The sequence below is a fragment of the Prunus dulcis genome, chromosome 1 (genome assembly GCF_902201215.1).
Source record: "Prunus dulcis chromosome 1, ALMONDv2, whole genome shotgun sequence".
Taxonomy (NCBI): Eukaryota; Viridiplantae; Streptophyta; class Magnoliopsida; order Rosales; family Rosaceae; genus Prunus; species Prunus dulcis.
The window spans coordinates 39,183,046-39,200,530 of record NC_047650.1 but is presented as its reverse complement, the minus strand read 5'-3'; the positions used below and the strand labels follow the sequence as shown (position 1 = coordinate 39,200,530).

The 17,485-nt window shown below is 36.5% G+C and overlaps 3 protein-coding genes across 5 annotated transcripts; all 3 read left to right on the top strand.

Moving 5' to 3' along the window:
* The first annotated feature begins 2,354 nt into the window (after positions 1-2,354).
* LOC117622982 (O-fucosyltransferase 7-like) lies at positions 2,355-8,256 on the top strand. 2 transcript variants are annotated; one of them, XM_034353813.1, is made up of 12 exons: positions 2,355-2,914; positions 3,478-3,555; positions 3,871-3,970; positions 4,053-4,120; positions 4,776-4,864; positions 4,964-5,144; positions 5,237-5,365; positions 5,475-5,608; positions 5,699-5,912; positions 7,132-7,316; positions 7,430-7,525; positions 7,691-8,256. In XM_034353813.1, the coding sequence occupies exons 1-12, from the start codon at positions 2,759-2,761 to the stop codon at positions 7,830-7,832; spliced, it is 1,572 nt and encodes a 523-aa protein (XP_034209704.1). In that variant the 5' UTR covers positions 2,355-2,758; the 3' UTR covers positions 7,833-8,256. The 2 variants fall into 2 exon arrangements, with proteins under 2 accessions (XP_034209704.1, XP_034209697.1); XM_034353806.1 differs by having other exon boundaries at positions 3,457-3,555.
* A 229-nt stretch (positions 8,257-8,485) lies between these two features.
* Positions 8,486-12,911, top strand: LOC117622972 (O-fucosyltransferase 7-like). The gene is made up of 11 exons (XM_034353794.1): positions 8,486-8,902; positions 9,485-9,584; positions 9,667-9,734; positions 10,038-10,126; positions 10,226-10,406; positions 10,501-10,629; positions 10,738-10,871; positions 10,963-11,176; positions 11,828-12,012; positions 12,122-12,217; positions 12,391-12,911. Exons 1-11 carry the CDS (start codon positions 8,768-8,770, stop codon positions 12,530-12,532), a joined length of 1,473 nt encoding a protein of 490 aa, XP_034209685.1. The 5' UTR covers positions 8,486-8,767; the 3' UTR covers positions 12,533-12,911.
* Positions 12,912-13,221: 310 nt separating this feature from the next.
* On the top strand, positions 13,222-17,455 carry LOC117624608 (thylakoid lumenal 29 kDa protein, chloroplastic). 2 transcript variants are annotated; one of them, XM_034355962.1, is made up of 11 exons: positions 13,222-13,512; positions 13,689-13,787; positions 13,983-14,067; positions 14,153-14,187; positions 14,293-14,358; positions 14,467-14,507; positions 15,087-15,217; positions 15,337-15,443; positions 16,269-16,406; positions 16,653-16,787; positions 16,867-17,455. In XM_034355962.1, the coding sequence occupies exons 1-11, from the start codon at positions 13,411-13,413 to the stop codon at positions 16,975-16,977; spliced, it is 1,050 nt and encodes a 349-aa protein (XP_034211853.1). In that variant the 5' UTR covers positions 13,222-13,410; the 3' UTR covers positions 16,978-17,455. The 2 variants fall into 2 exon arrangements, with proteins under 2 accessions (XP_034211853.1, XP_034211861.1); XM_034355970.1 differs by lacking the exon at positions 16,269-16,406 and having other exon boundaries at positions 13,326-13,512.
* The last annotated feature ends 30 nt before the right edge of the window (positions 17,456-17,485 follow it).

Sequence of the window (17,485 nt, the reverse complement as noted above, 5' to 3'; positions counted from 1 at the left end):
AATATATATATATAAGAAAACATGGACATTTTTTAGAACTTTGTACTTAATTTCATGTATCAAAACGGAAAAGTCTACTGATAAAATTTAATTTCCCTTTAAACTATTTATTTTCTATTCCCCTTTTTTTTTTGTCAAACTATTTTATATTCCCTTGGCTCATCGGTTTGATTATTAGAGGGTTACTACTTCCTTTTTTTTTTTTAATGTCAGTTGTGTAATGTGCCTACAAACAATTTACATATAATTATAAATGAAGTTATTTATGGATTGCAATTTGGGGGGCCATTAGAATGGTTATATGGTTTGCATTGTTAAATATTTGAACTAAAACCCAAGCTTTACTGCGTTGAGAACAAATTGTGGAGGGACCAGGGCCACCTCAGGCCCTAGAGTACCTCCGCCCCTGCACGTGTTAAGACATTTCAAGTCTAATATGTGAAAAAACTTGACATGATACCATAAAGAAAGTTAAGATTTTACACTAGAATCAATTGGCAGTGAGGAAAATCCAACTCCTTCTAAGCCCGTGATATAAAATTTTCAATTTTCCAATATGAGGCATTTCTCACATTTTCATACTACTGTAGTCATACTGTGAATTTGAACGACATATCTCTATCAAACCAATAACGCGTTGCTTGAAAGAGTTTTATGGTGCATTAGGTTTTGATGTGAAAACCATGTAAGAGACACCATACGTACATGTTAAGTTGTGGATCAGTGCAATGCACGCAACTAGAGAGAGAGAGAGAGAGAGAGAGAGAGAGAGAGAGAGAGAGAAAAATCCAGTTAATTTATGAGTGTCGTCTGCGGGGCACATGCAGACCATCCTCTCCATCAATGCAACTCATCTCTTGACTCAATCGTCTTGAGATCCACAGGGCCACACTACTTCCCCCCACCACTCCTGCAGCTTTCTCTGGTCGGTAGAAGACTTTGCCATATAACCTAGGGAAACTCACAACGTACCTAATTAACGCAATTATTTTTCATATTTATCTTGATTAAATTATGTACATGCATAATATCATGGAATCAGGTCAAAGGTGAGGGAGAGTTACTGAATTTTAAAATGATTTTAATCGGTTAATATTATAATTAGGAAGAGAAAAAAAGAAGAAGAGAGAAGCTTTAGCCCGAGTTGAAGGACAAGGTACAAGTTAAAAAGAAAAATTCATAATAGCGCGTCTCTAATTCTGGATTTTTATTTATTATTTATTAAAAACATAGGTGAGGATGAATTTTGGAGCTGCAAATTTATATTTTTGTAATTTATAAATAATATATATCATTTTATTGCATTTTTCCATGGATAAACCAAATTTTCGCATCTACAGGAGTTGCTGGTTGTGTTGTGATCGCTTGTTGTAAACATTTGTACAATAAGCACGCACTTGTACACATGGCTTTGGTTGCGATCACTTTTAATGCCACATGCATGTCATTACTAACTGAGGACGTCTTAACTTAATATGAGTTAAAAAAAACTTTTTTACGTACATAAATACTCCAAATATAATTGGAGTCTAAAATTTAATTTTAAACTTTAGTGTCCAAGAAATTCTTCGCTACAAGTATCATATCATCATATAGTGTTACGGTCCATTTATATTACAACATATGTATTTATTAACATTATACTTTAATTCATTGTCCACCTAAATGATAGGTTCTTTATATTTTATTTATTTTCGACACATTTTTTTTAAGGACTTTTTTTTTTATTAAGATGAGCAATGATATACTAAATTCACACATACTATATAAATGTTAAGACTCGAACCCAGTACCTTTCTTTGGGGAAATTATTTTTTCAAACCACTACATTAGTGGGTCATTTGCATTCAGTTTTACCTTAAAATATGATGAATTTGCAATAAAGTGACCCAACACACATCTTGAATGTAGTTCTCTTAATCACTTAATCTACAAATTCTTTGCACTTAATAGATAAAATTTTACTTAGCCTATATATATGCATTTCCTTAATTGTCATATTCATCATCTAAAACGTGACTAATGTTTTGAGGCTAATTTAATAACATATGCGTTGGTTCAAATTGAACACAATATTTAAGACAGGATCTCTTAGTCAGATCAAATGTCTCCTTCTGTTAGAAAAAATAAAATATATTAGAGAATATTTAAATTTCTATCAACAAAAATTTAACTAAAATTCAAATAAATTTGTTATTTTTTAATTAGAAACATTTAATTTCTGAGGGGAAAGTTATCAAATTTGAAATAGAAATAATCTTTGTGGGGTTTATGATTTAAGTGGTATACCATTTAAAAAAAATTTCTTTTACTAGATTCTTGCCTTCCTTTTTCATAAATTATAGAAAAGAAAAAGAGAGAGAGAGAGAGTAGAAGAAGAAGTTTAGATGGGGAACAATCTTTTCTTGAAAGTAATTGAAATTACCATCTGTTTCTGTCCTCCTTCTTTAAATTCGTTTTGGTTTATATAACCGAATAGATACTCTCTCTGCCGCTTGCCATCGCTAATAAACAGACCAAACTACCAAGAGCAAGCAAAGCGGCAAAAACCCAGAAAAGCACAAAGCAAAAACAGCATAAACCCGAACACAATCGCCCGAGTTCAGCCGAACCGGCTTCAGCTCAGCGCACAAACCCACGAACCCACGAAGCCCACAAAAACCCACAAACTAAAGACGCAGTCTTTTATTCACATTCTTCTCTTCGTTTGGATTTGTGTGCAAAAATGGCTCTGAATGCCTGAGCTTTAGATACCCAGATGCAGAAGAAGAGGTGGATAGCATTGACCGCACTGAGGAAGGTGCTAACGTGCGCCATATGCTCAATAGCGCTAGTGGCTCTCTTCTCTGTCCACGTACATGTCTTCCCTTCTTCAAAGATCCCTAACTTCTCTGACCCCTTCAAGCTCCCCACGGTGATCCCCAAACCCAACCCCTCTCTGTTTTCTCTTCCTTTTTCTTTCTTCTCTTATTTTCGGAAAAAGCAAAAGCAAAAAATTCAATTTCATGATCTTTTAAATTCTTTTTCCTTTTGTTGTTGTTGAGAATTTCTTTGTACCCTCTTCCACAATCAGTGGGATTTAGATTTTGATCATCACTATTTGTTTGTACTGCTGAAAATGCTGTTGGGTTTGCTAATTTTTTTTAATAAAAAGGCTGTAGATTTCAATAATCTTTTTTATTATCACCATGTATGTGTTTCTGGATCTTTGACTCAATATCCGAGTGGTTTTTGTTTTTAGTTTCATTTTGTTATGTTTATTGGGGATTAGGTGTGGATACTCATTGACTACGATTGACTTCCCATATGGGGAGTTTCTTTCATAAGTGTTTTTGTTTCTTAAAAAGAAAAAGGAAAATAAAGGCTGTTTTTTTTTTTGCCTTTTACATTTTGTTTCTGGAAAATATTTTGTGGGTTGATCTGAATTCGTATTGTATGTTTTTACTGATTTTGTAGCAACATGATATTAAATACCAGAAGTTGAGCGCTGAGCAAAGCTGGACACTGGAGCTCGCCCCGCCCCATCTGTTGAAAGCACCTCTGCCTTCTCGCAAGGTTTTGTCTTTTGATCATAACTTATATAATTGATGATTTCTTTATGTGTTGCGTTTGATGACTGATAATTGTGACAAATGAGAAAAGATAAAGAAGAACAGTTTTGAATGTCTCAACTTCAAGTGGGAATAAAATACTAAGAAACAAGGATATAATTTGTGTATGCTGATTTTTTGTTTTTTGGAGGGAAGAAAATGCTCCATATCCCTTTAGTTAGGACTGAGGACTTAGTTCTGACTCTTATAGATTTAGATACATTTGTTCATGTGAAAAAGTTATGCATCTTTCATGTTTTCACTCCTTTAGACTTGACAGTTGGATGGTTCAAGTGGGACTGTGGAAACTGACAAGCTATGGAAGCCTCCACCAAATCGAGATTTTGTGCCATGTGTAGAGCCAAGTCCCAATTATACATGTAAGTTACTGATTCAGCTTTATTATGTAGCCGAGGCACATCCTTGGTGTTGCTAACATCTATTTTGCTGTTGTTTATTCAGCTCCTACAGAGTCACGTGGTTACCTGCTAGTTCATACAAATGGTGGGCTCAACCAGATGCGTGCTGGGGTCTGTAAACACTCCTTTCTTATATGTCTTGTTCTGTGAAATATATGTTGATTGATTACTTCATTGAATATTTCTTGCTAGATATTGATCCTGTCAAAATTTTGGTTTTGGAAACAGAAGTTCTTTTATGTTGGTTTTCTCATTGGTAGATCATAGGGGAAAGAGAACTTGGACAACAGCAGTCCTCTCTTTATCCGTACTAAATAAGGCACTTAAGCTCCTCTCCCATTATTTTTATGCAGAATAGATAGTTGCATTAATTAATTGACTGATGCACTTAAGATAGCTTTCTGTAAGTGCATGTAGTAAAAATAAATATGGAGTTCATGGGTGCACACTTTTGACTTGGCTGAACAGAGGTGGACTTTTGTGAGGTTATGTTTGTACCTATGTAATATTTAGATAAAGTGCATGATTTAACAGACAGAAAACCTTGAAACTGCCCAATTTTTAGCGCTCCGGTGTAGCAGCAACGCTTTATGTCACCAATGTATTTGCCTAACTGATTGGTGTGTTTCAGTCCACACAAAGAAGCCATAGAATGTTTCGTTTGACTATATGTATATGAAAAGTTTATCATGAATTATCCATTATTTGATGAATATCATCATCTTACTGTTGTATGGAGCTAAAATGTGTTGTCCTTGAATTGTAGATATGTGACATGGTAGCTGTAGCCCGTATCATAAATGCCACTCTTGTAATTCCGGAACTTGATAAACGATCATTTTGGAAAGACTCTAGGTAGCACTGCGGTTTGTTTTACTTACTGAGTCATTCTTTCTTTTTTCTTAGCTTTTATGTCAGTGATGCAAAAACTTGTTTCATTTCTTTGTTACACAGCAACTTCTCAGATGTTTTCGATGAAGATCATTTTATCAATGCTCTAGCTAATGATGTCAAAATTATAACAAAGCTACCTAAGGAACTGGCCACTGGTACCAGAGCGGTTAAGCATTTTAGAAGCTGGTCCGGTATGGATTATTACCAAGAGGAGATAGCTAGCCTCTGGGAAGAATATGAGGTGTGGTTTCTGGAACACTCTGGTTTATGCAATTTATTTTATAAGTTCTTTTTTGAAAATCATCTTGTTAAACACATCATTCTTTTCCTAAGGTTATTCGAGCTGCCAAATCTGATTCTCGCTTGGCAAATAACAACCTACCTCTAGATATACAGAAGCTTCGCTGTCGTGCTTGTTATGAAGCTCTACGCTTTGCACCTCAAATTGAAGCAATGGGAAAAGTAAATACTTAATTCTAAACACTCATTTGATTTCTGTAGTGTCTATGTAACTTTTTGTCATGCTCTATAACCATTATTAAAGTTTTTTCTTATTTCATTAATGTTGTAGTTGTTAGTTGATCGGATGAGGTCCTTTGGTTCTTATATTGCTCTGCATTTACGATTTGAGGAGGACATGCTTGCCTTTAGTGGATGCACACAGGATTTATCTCCAGCTGAAGCTGATGAACTAAGGATCATTCGGTAGGAAATGCTGATATGGCGAGGAGTTCTGTTATTTTATTGATAGTCCTTGCTTTTTTGATGCCTGACTTTCTCATTTGGAACTTGTAGAGAAAACACCTCATACTGGAAAGAAAAGGAAATTGATCCCACAGAACGGAGATCCAAAGGGTTTTGCCCCTTAACTCCAAAGGAGGTTGGGATTTTTCTTAGCGCTCTTGGGTACCCATCAAACACACCGATATATATTGCTGCTGGAAAGATATATGGGGGCGATTCTCATATGGCTGCTCTGCGATCCCGTTATCCAATACTGATGAGCAAGGTATGGTTGATGCTTATGCTTGATTTTCTTCATTTTGTTGCGTAACTGAGCGACAAATGGAATATTATAAGAATTTTGAAATGTCCGTGGTTGGGCTTGAAGTGAACATTGAACGACATTCAAATTTACAGAGATTATAGATGGAAAAGTATGATGCACAATATTTAATTGAATATTTTGACCACATACATTATTATAATTTTAATCTGATAATGGGCAGGCCAGATTGGACCAATTAATCTCTTTGGAGCCAAAATTACTTACAATTATAATATCCAACATAATAGCATTCATGTGCATTTCACTGTGATCTGGCTGTACATTTTTAATTATTTAATAAAAGCTGGGTACAATGAAAGGATTTTCTCTGGCTGTACATCATTAAGAAAAAAGACCACCAAAGTAGAATTTATCTATAAAGTTGTGAGGACTTCAAGATTAGGGTTTCTTGGGGTGAGCACTGGTAGCATGTTAGTATGAACCTGCTGATATAGCACTGAAGGTTATCAAAGATAAGACAGATATGAATCGAGAGCCATGTGGATCAACATGCACAACTCCTCAATTTCTTTCAGAAATGTAAAAAATGACATTAGAGCAGCAATTCTCTTGGATGAAGGTGGAAATTTAACCTGCAAGTCAATTATGAGTGTCAAAGTTATCTTTTCAAAATTCACCGCCTTTCTTTTGGGTGTCAATACCCGCAGGAACCTCATTCTGAAAGAAACTGTGATGGGTTGGTTGTTGCTGAGTGTTGTAAAATCTTAAGTGATCTTTTGCTTTGTGTTATGCTTGTCATTCATTTATAAGTATGAGGCATTTAAGTTAGTTTTGTTGACTGTGATGGATCTGTATGACTGGGCTAACAGATGAAGAAAGTGAGTGCTGTCATTCTTCTGCTACTGTATTTAGATTTTGTTATTTTCAAGGGGAAGAGGGTGAGATATCTTTACTTAAAAGTGTCATGAGGACAAAGTCAGCATAGATTCAAATAATTATTTGGAAAATTGTGGAAGTACAAATCATCTGTCTATTAGTCTATGTAATTCATATTTGCGAGGAATGTTGAGGGTTACTAAAAAAAAAACCATTTTGATTTTTTAATTCATTTGTATATGCATAGTTTCTGGGGATGGATGGGTTGCTATAATCCAAACATATGGATTAATTTGTCAATACTGCTGTGATGATTTGTCCATTTATTGGTCTTAACTTTCAGGAAACATTGGCATCCGTTGAGGAGCTTGAACCTTTTACCAATCATGCATCTCAAATGGCTGCCCTTGACTACATTGTTTCAGTTGAAAGTGATGTATTTATACCCTCATACTCCGGAAACATGGCGAGGGCAGTTGAAGGCCATCGTCGCTTTCTTGGACACAGGAAAACAATATCTCCTGACAGGCAAGCCGATTTCATTTTTGGATATATGTAGAGTTGAATTACTCCCGATACCATTCTATGGTCATAAAATGCTGCAAACTGAATCTGTTTTTATGCTTTTGTGTGTTCATCAGGAAAGCACTTGTTCGCCTGTTTGACAAACTTGAGCATGGAACTCTGAAGGATGGCAAAAATTTATCAAATAGAGTTATTGAAATGCACAGGAAACGGTATGTGATTTCTCAATTTCTCACCAAAAGCTTTGAAGTTCCATGAGAATCACTTTTAGCCCAACATATCTCATTTCTGGCTATTGTGTAACTGCAAAACATCCACAACTTCTAGTTTTCTCAAATTTATTGTATAATTAACGGTCCTGCAATGTGGTTACACAGGCAAGGCTCCCCGCGGAAGAGAAAAGGTCCTATTTCAGGAACTAGGGGCACAGAAAGGTTTCGTTCAGAAGAACCCTTTTATGTGAACCCTTTACCAGATTGTTTGTGTAAAAAGGAATTGCCAATGCAAACAACTCTCTAATCACCTCAGATATTTGCAAGATTCTTCCTCTTGAAAAAGATTCCTGTGCCGGAAGTGTGGTGACACTAATCATTCTTTGAAATTTATTCCGACTTTACAAGCTGGTGTTGCCATTGTACGGATAGGGACGCGGAGTTTGTATATCCTGAGTTTAGATAGCTGCTGGTGGTGGTATATCGTAGTGTTGAAGAAGAGCAAAATGCAAGAGTATGCAGGTCAGGGAATGAATTGCCGGAGACAGGGCCTTCCATTTATGACCAAGGCATGTGCTTTGCGAAGTTGGCCTGGTTTCCACTTTCTAGAATTGGATAAAATGATTCATTGGGGATACGAAAGTAGTTTATTGTTTGTCTCGAAAGTAACATGCTCTCTTCATGTATTCATGGTCACTAGATGCAATAAAAGTGAAAGAATTCCTTTGTTATTTCTGTTATCATTTTCATTCCTTTTTTTTTTCGTTTATTGGCAGCCCATCGCAAAACATATCTACATTTCTTTCTGTCTTTTCTTTTCATTCTCATTTCTAAGATCCGTGATTCAGTAATTTCTGACCGTTGATGCATTCAAAGTACGATTTGTAGTTAAATATAATCTCAAGATTAGACACGTGTAATTGATTTTTAATGGTTGATACATGTGAGGTCTCTAGCATTCTTGAATCGAATTTTATTTATTTATGCCAATACTATCTCTCCGCCGGTGGCCATTGCTAATAAACAGACCAAACTAACAAGCAACGCGGCAAAAACCCAGAAAGCACAGAGCAAAACATTAAAAACCCAAACATAAAACGGGCGTGTTCAGCTGAACCGCTTCAGCTCAGCGGACAAACCCACGAAAGCCCACAACCGAAAGACGCAATCTTTACTCGCATTCTCTTCATTTTGATTTGTGGGTGATGGCTCTGAATGAATGACTGAGCTTTAGATCCCCAGATGCAGAAGAAGAGCTGGAGAACTTTGGCGGCAGTGAGGAAGGTGCTAACGTGCGCCATATGCTCAATAGCGCTATTGGCTCTTTTCTCTTTCTCGAAGGTCCCCAACTTCTCTGACCCCGTCAAGCTCCCCACGGTGATCCCCCAACCCAACACCTCTCTGTTTTCTCTTTCTTTTTCTCTTGTGCACAGAAGGCAAAAACAAAATCTTTCAAAATCATGAAAATTTAATATTTTTAAAAGTTGGTTTTTACCTTTTCCACAATCAGCGGGATTTAGATTTTGATCATCACCATTCTTTGTTCTTCTATATATTACTGTTGGGTTTGTTAGTTATATGAAGGCTGTAGATTTTTCAGTATGTATGTATTTCTGGATCTTTGACTCAACTTGCGAATAGCTTTTGAGATTAGGTGTGCATATCAATATCATTGATTCGACTGATACTTATATGATTGCTGATAAGTGTGACAAATAACAAAGGTAAAGAAGAAATTTGAATATATCAAATACAGATTTATTTTTTTTGAAAAGGAAATACAGATACATTTGGTCGAGCTGTTTTTGTTTGGAGGAAAGGAAAAAAAGAGATAAAAGAAGCGCTATATCCTTTTAGTTAGGAGTTAGGACATAGGTCTGAGCCTTATAGATTTAGGTACGTTTGTTAATGTGAAAAAGTTATGTATCTTTCATGTTTTCACTCCCTTATACTCGACAGTTGGACGATTCAAGTGGGATTTTGGAAACTAAAAAGCTATGGAAGCCTCCACCAGGTCTCAATTTTGTGCCATGTGTAGAACCAAGTCCCAGTTATACATGTAAGTTACTGATAGAGTTTTATTGTGTAGCTATGGCATATCTTTGGTGTTCCTAATTTACATTTTACTGTTGTTTATTCAGCTCCTACAGAGTCACGGGGTTACCTTCTGGTGCATACAAATGGTGGGCTCAACCAGATGCGTGCTGGGGTCTGTAAACACACTCTCTTGATATAAAAATATATGTAGATTCATCACAACATTGTATATTTTCTGTTCGAACCCCTGACACCGTGGGTGCTCTAATTCTCTGTGCTGGTTGTGCCAACAACATTACTCTAATTTATCTATCTGCATAGCTGATTGTTGTGTTTCATAATTGTAGATACACAAGCAATATAATGTTTGGTTTGACTATGTATATGAAAATTTTATCATTAATTGTCCATTATTTGATAAATATAATCATCTTACTGTTGCATGGAGCTAAAATATGTTGTCCTTGAATTGCAGATATGTGACATGGTAGCTGTAGCCCGCATATTAAATGCCACTCTTGTAATCCCAGAACTTGATCAACGGTCATTTTGGAAAGACTCTAGGTAGCACTGTGGTTTTGGTTTACTGTTTGAGTAGTTCTTTCTTTCATTTCTTAGCTGTTACGTCATTGTTGCAAGGATATGGTTCATTTGTTTATGCAGCAACTTCTCAAATGTTTTCGACGAAGATCATTTTATCAATGCTCTGGCTAATGATATAAAAATTATAAAAAAGCTTCCTAAGGAACTGGCTACTGGCCCCAGAGCGGTTAAACTTTTTAGAAGCTGGTCTGGTATGAACTATTACCAAGATGAGATAGCTAGGCTCTGGGAAGAATATGAGGTGCGGTTTCTGGTCACTCTGGTTTATGTGATCTTTTCTAAATTCTTTTTTAATTAGTAAATCATCTTGTTAAACACATTATTCTTTTCTTAAGGTTATTCGAGCTTCCAAATCTGATTCTCGCTTGGCAAATAACAACCTACCTCTAGATATACAGAGGCTTCGCTGTCGTGCTTGTTATGAAGCTCTACGTTTTGCACCTCAAATTGAAGCAATGGGAAAAGTAAAACTCAGATCTAAATGTTTGTTTGGTTTCTGCACTGCCTATGTAACCCTTTTTTTTCTTATTCCATAACCTTTATAAAAAAAATCTGTTTGATTAATGTTGTAGTTGTTAGTCAATCGGATGAGGTCCTTTGGTTCTTATATTGCTCTGCATTTACGATTCGAGAAGGACATGCTTGCCTTTAGTGGATGCACACAGGATTTATCTTCAGCTGAAGCTGATGAACTAAGGATCATTCGGTATGAAATGCGTATGTGGCAAGAACTTCTTTCATTTTATGGATAGTCCTCTGGCTTTTGTCATGCCTGACGTTTTATTTGGAACATGCAGAGAGAACACCCGATACTGGAGAGATAAAGAAATTAATCCCATAGAACAAAGATCCAGAGGGTTTTGCCCCTTAACTCCAAAGGAGGTTGGAATTTTTCTCAGCGCTCTTGGGTACCCATCAAGCACACCTATATACATTGCTGCTGGAAAGATATATGGGGGTGATTCTCATATGGCTGATCTACGATCTCATTATCCAATACTGAAGAGCAAGGTATAATTGATTCTTATGCTTGATCATTTACATTTTTCTAAATAACTGTGCTCCAAATGGAATATGATAAAACTTTTGGAATGCCTGTGGTTGGACTTGAAGTGAAGGTGACATTCAAATTTACGAAGATTATCGATGGAAAAGTAGGACTGCTGTAACAAGGAATGTCCGGACATTACATTATGAGTACTGTAAACCGATGGGATCAATTAATCTCCTTAACTAACTTTTGTTGACTGTGATGGATCTGTGCTATTGGGTTCCAGATGAAGAAAGTGAATGGTGTCTTTCTTCTGCTGCTGTATTTTTAATTCATTTGGATTTTATTATTTTTAGTGGAGGAAGGGAAATGTCATTCAATAAAAAAGATCAGGTGAAGCCCTTTGTGCTAGCCCAAGTGGTGAGGGAGGGTGGGAGAATGAGTACAGTGTCAGCATAGATTGGTATAACTCATGGACGTCCAAATCAACCATCTATGTATCTCTAATTCATTTGAATGAAGATGGGTGGAGGTTAATAAAAAATTCCACTGTTATTTTGTAAATCATTTTGCATGTGTGTCGTTTCTGGAGATGGGTGGGGGTGTTTAAAATCTAAACATGTGGATTATTTTGTAATGCTGGTTTGTCCAATATTGGTCTTCACTTTCAGGAAACATTGGCATCCGTTGAGGAGCTTGAACCTTTTACCAATCATGCATCTCAAATGGCTGCGCTTGACTACATTGTTTCAGTTGAAAGTGGTGTATTTATACCTTCATACACTGGAAACATGGCGAGGGCAGTTGAAGGCCACCGTCGCTTTCTTGGACACAAGAAAACAATATCTCCTGACAGGCAAGGCAACTTCTTTTCCGAATATATGTAAATTTGAACTACCACAACCATCCTATGGCTATAAATGACGCATTCTGAATCTGTTTCTATGCTTCTCTCTGTTCATCAGAAAAGCTCTTGTTGGTCTGTTTGACAAACTTGAGCAGGGAACTCTGGAGGAAGGCAAAAACTTTTCAGATAGAGTTATTGAAATACATAGGAAACGGTATGTTATCTCACCAAAAGCTTTGAAGTTCCATGAGAATCATTTTAGCCCAACCAATATCATTTCTGGTTATTGTGAATTGTAAAACATTCATAAATGTTAATTTTTCTCAAATTTATTGCATGATGGGTAAATTCCAATTTGTCGTAACTGTTGTGATGGTGGTTACACAGGCAAGGCTCACCCCGGAAGAGAAAAGGTCCCGTTGCAGGACTTAAGGGCAAGGAAAAGTTACGTTCAGAAGAACCCTTTTATGAGAACCCTTTACCAGATTGTTTGTGTAGGAAAGAATTTCCAGTGCAAACAACTCTTTAATCCTCTCAGATGTTGCAAATGATTCCACTTGACAAAGATTCCTGTGCTGGTAGGGTGGTGACACTATCATTCTTTGCAATTTATTGTAACTTTATAAGTTGGTGTTGCCATTGTACGCGTAGCAACGCGAAGTCTTTGTATATATCACGGTGTTGAAGGGCAAAATGCAAGAGAATGCAGGTCGGGGAATGAATTGCCGGAGAGGGTCTTCCTTTTATAACCAAGGCATCCTTATTGTGTGCTTTGCAAAGTTTCTATAATTAGATAGAATGATTCATTGGGGATACTAAAATGGATTATTGTTTGTTTACAAAGTAACAAGCAGTCTTCATGTATTCATAGACATTCGATGCAATAAAAGTGAAAGCATTGATTGTTATTTCTGTTTAAAACTCTAAATGATAAATTTGAAAAGGAACTGACCAACCTAGGTATCAAGCGTTCGCATTTGGGCTCTATATCTCTGATTATGTTCTAAGTCACGTTATGAGAAAGATAAAGGATGTATACACCAATGACAAGTAAGTTTTTCCCACCGATGAGCTGAGATAATAGACGAAAAATTAAAATGACATTTTTACCCCTTACCGCGAACGTCTGTCTGGCAGGATTTCTAAAGCAAATTACAAAACCCATAATCTTCCACATCGTTGTTAGTCGACTTGGGTTGGTTTTGTCGGGTACGAATATCTAGATCCCAGTCAGGCATTAAAGATAGGATAACACAATATCATATGCCACACGTAAACTACATCCACGACAGTGGCCCACATTAATATCCTCTTCCTAGTCTCCACGCTTGAAGAACAGCCTTGACTCTTTTAAGTGGAAACTATAGACTAGACAGGTTCTCAAGTTTTCTCAAAGACAAGGAGGCAATGGCAGTCTCCTTCCTATCAACTGTCCCTTCCTTGCTTCCACTTGTTCCTGTCCCTCTCAACATTGCTGCTACCTCTGGCTCCAGATACCCAACTGTCTCTGTAAGTTTTCTTTTTGCCTATGGTACGTACTTGTTTCTCTACACGTCTTTTGATAAATGGGTTGCTCTTAAATGACAGAAAAGTGCTCTTCGTTTGTATTGTTTTCATTTGAACCCAGTTGTTTGACATTTGCTTATATGAGTAGTGATTGTAGGTTTTGTGATATCGAATTTCAGGTTACAATTCGTTGTAATAAAATTGAAGTTGATACTGCTAATGAGGTTAGGTTTCATAGGAGGGACATTCTCAAATGTGTTGGTGCCACCATTGGCATGGTGAGAGCTTTCTTCTCTTTATTATTTGTGAAAATAATGTATCTACTTCATTAAGCTCTGGCAGAGACCCAATTTTCATTATGAGCAACGATATCCATATTTATCATTAAAATGCAGCTCAACTTAATAAATGTAGAATTCCATAAATTAGAGTGAATTGATGATGAGTTTCTGCCAGTTGTAATATCTTCTTAGGAATTGATAAGAAGCTCAGGAACATTTGTTGAAGTGGCTGAGGCTGCTGATCTGATACAACGCAGACAGCGTTCTGAATTTCTTTGTAAGTTTTTTGAATGCTTGTTTCCAATGCTAGACTTGAATCATCTACAATATGCTGATCCAGATGCGTATTCCCTTCTAAACAGCAAGTATCAAGGACACCCTTTATCAAGCTATAAAGGTAAATATTAGTGATAGTCATGCTGTATTTAGACCCCATTCATAGTTTAGATTCATCATTCTTCAACTTCATGAGATATTTTCTCCGATCTCCTGTTCGTTTCAGGCAAATCGAGACATTATCCCATCCTTACTAACTCTGGCACTGAATGATGCTATCACTTATGATAAGGTCAGACAAAAAACTTTGCCCTTTGAATACCATAATATTTCTTTGTTTGGTTAAATATTACTGAGGGAGGAATACAAAATACTTACCTATTTCTGATCAATGTTTTAGGCTTCAAAATCTGGGGGACCAAATGGATCTATCAGATTCAGGTAAACATTATGCACAGGATTTTCTTTAATATGATTTTTTCATTGAAGTGTAACCTTTTCCTCCTGTAATCTTATATTCAAACTGGAGTGGGCCTTCATTTTTACTCTCTTTAACTTTCTTTATGCAATTTATAGTGAAGACAACTCTCTGTTTATAATCATAAGAAGGATGCTTTTCCCAAAGCAACTGGATGATATTTTAGGATGTTTACTCTTATGATTTTTCATTTTACTAGCTTCTTGATCTACCAGGCACGAGTTCTGATATTGTTAAAGTGTTACAACAGAATGGATCATAAGAAGGATGCTTTTCCCAAAGCAACTGGATGATATTTTAGGATGTTTACTCTTATGATTTTTCATTTTACTAGCTTCTTGATCTACCAGGCACGAGTTCTGATATTGTTAAAGTGTTACAACTGAATGGGAAAAGGACTAAAAACGTGAACTTTGCATGAAATCGTTGCATTGCAGTTTCAGTTTCTTCTTGCTCTATCCTTTCTTTTCTCTGTGCAATTTGGTTTTTAACCTTGTACAAAAGCTACCTGCACTTTCTTCTCCACTTTTTCTTGCATAAAGCTCAGAGATAAGCAGACCTGAAAACAAGGGGCTCACTGCTGCTTTGAATTTCATAGAAGAAGCAAAGAAGGAAATTGATTCGTATTCCAAGGGTGGACCCATTTCCTATGCTGATCTGATCCAATTAGCAGGTTGTACAATATCACAATATTTGAAACATGCATCGTTGACATGGCATTGAATGACATATGGGGGTTGTTTGATAAAATGGTACCATGGTCTATAATTCAGTTTCCTTCATTCTATACAGCACAAAGTGCCACAAAGCAAACCTTTCTTGCTGCTGCAATTCGCAAATGTGGAGGGAATGAAGAGAAGGGAAATTTATTATACACTGCATATGGTTCAAATGGTCAGGTTTGTTCTCCATTTGTCTTGTTTACAGATACTCCGAATACCATTAGGTCGTTATTGAAACTGTTGATTTATAATTTATATGGTCAGTGTTTTAAGTTCTTGATATATTGAATTAATTATTAGATGAATTTATTTTAGTATCAATACTACATGGTACTCTTTGTGTGATTTCAGCCTGAAACAGCTGATTATTAAAATGGTGTTTGAGAATGATTCTCACATGAAAGTTCAGTTGAGAACTAACCCTCACAGTTGTCTTTGTCAGTAGATCAACCTGATGGTCCTCAGAGACATAGGATGTCTTCTATTTTATTTTCCCTTTTCCAGGATCAGATTCTAAAACAAACAGGGTTCCAGTTTTGTTTATGAGTTAGCCAAGTTCTGTGATTCCGTCAGTGAATTTGTAATGAAATTAGGCTCTACTATATAAAACTAGTTTTTTTCATGCCAGTTAAATCATGGGTTAAAGGTTTGGAAGAGTTGATTCTTAAACTGTGTCGACATATTAATTCTTCTTACTGCATTGATGCATTTTCAAATGAACTGGTGTTTATATTTGAAGTGATTGGTTGTATAAACTTGAAAATGTGCAAGTTTCTTTCTCCCCACTTTTTGCTTAGCAAGATTTGAATCTAGGACCATCCTCATCGCAACCTTACCACCTGAGTAAAGCTCAGCTGGCATGGGGAATTTATTTGATGTAGGAATACTTGTTTATAAAGCTTATTAGAGGTCCATACATATAATTAGCTGCATTAATTTTCTTCACTATAGGAAATTATGGGTTAAGGCATGTAATGCATACAACCATTCTTGTGCCAACAGTGGGGCTTGTTTGAAAGGAATTTTGGACGGAGCGATACCCAGGAGCCAGATCCAGAGGGAAGGGTTCCCCAGTGGGACAAAGCAAGTGTGCAGGAATTGAAGGACAAGTTCTCTGCCCTTGGCTTGGGACCCCGCCAGGTTTTTTTGGTTTTTTTAATTTACTTATACAGCTGCAATTGCATGTTAGGATCGTTCTTCTTCACCAAGTTCAACCATGAACCTTAAAAACAAACAGACTTGCAGCGCAAGAAAATCACTCTGGTTGAACTTGTGAACTTTAGATGAAGAAGAATGGCAGTTCTTGTAGCAATGGAACTTCTTCTGTCACTACTTTTGGGGTCATTATTAATGATTATTGATTCTAGCATATTATTGTTTTGCCAGCTAGCTGTTCTGTCTGCATTCTTGGGTCCTGATCAGATAGCCACAGAAACTTTATTAGGTGCTGATCCTGAAGTTTTTCCATGGGTTCAGAAATATCAACGTAGCCGAGAAACAGTATCCGAAACAGATTATGAGGTCAGTGCAATCTGGAAATATGTCTGCATGGTTTTGTTAACATTTTAGATCTCACTGTTGGTTTAAAATTCTCTTTCAGGTTGATCTGATCACTACTTTCACAAAACTGAGTAGTTTGGGACAACAAATCAATTATGAGGCGTATACTTATCCAGTCAAAAAAGTAGATTTCAGCAAACTCAAATTGTAGAGAGATCACAATACTCACTAGAGCAGTTCCAGCTCCAGCTAGTCAACCTTCGATTCTTGCAACAATCTTATAGAGACTGGTTTGTTTGACGCACGGATAGCTAAAATGTTATGAAAATGGAAAAAATTAACAAGAGTGAGGTTAAAGAGGTTATTGTGGTACCTACTGCCAATGCCCGCAGTTTCAGTACAATATTGTATGTCCCACATTTACCAGCAGTTTCAGACCAATGCCATTTTCCACCCCAAAATTTAACAATGTGAATCTTCTAGCCGCTCAGCTTATTATTGGTGTTTTAGTTGTTGGGTTAAGGAAACCATCTCTCTTTTCCATTTTTGTTTTCCTTTTACTTCTCTCTTTTAAACTGTGTAATGTCACATTTTCACAACCAATGTGGTGTTAGTTGAAGAGAGAAAGATTCATATGATTGATGAACAACTGCACTTAATATGGAACTCCCTCTGTTGGATTGCTGTTATATTGGAACTTCCCAAAAGCCAAGACTCTA

Bases quoted from the DNA above. Each gene is read 5' to 3' on its own strand.
- LOC117622972 (XM_034353794.1), top strand. From the start codon at position 8,768: ATGCAGAAGAAGAGCTGGAGAACTTTGGCGGCAGTGAGGAAGGTGCTA. The intron at 10,872-10,962 runs GTATGAAATGCG...TGGAACATGCAG, and splicing joins GATGAACTAAGGATCATTCG to AGAGAACACCCGATACTGGA. The intron at 11,177-11,827 runs GTATAATTGATT...CTTCACTTTCAG, and splicing joins ATCCAATACTGAAGAGCAAG to GAAACATTGGCATCCGTTGA.
- LOC117624608 (XM_034355962.1), top strand. From the start codon at position 13,411: ATGGCAGTCTCCTTCCTATCAACTGTCCCTTCCTTGCTTCCACTTGTT. The intron at 14,068-14,152 runs GTAAGTTTTTTG...CCTTCTAAACAG, and splicing joins ACAGCGTTCTGAATTTCTTT to CAAGTATCAAGGACACCCTT. The intron at 14,188-14,292 runs GTAAATATTAGT...TGTTCGTTTCAG, and splicing joins CCCTTTATCAAGCTATAAAG to GCAAATCGAGACATTATCCC.
- LOC117622982 (XM_034353806.1), top strand. From the start codon at position 2,759: ATGCAGAAGAAGAGGTGGATAGCATTGACCGCACTGAGGAAGGTGCTA. The intron at 3,556-3,870 runs GTTTTGTCTTTT...TAGACTTGACAG, and splicing joins CACCTCTGCCTTCTCGCAAG to TTGGATGGTTCAAGTGGGAC. The intron at 5,145-5,236 runs GTGTGGTTTCTG...TCTTTTCCTAAG, and splicing joins GCCTCTGGGAAGAATATGAG to GTTATTCGAGCTGCCAAATC.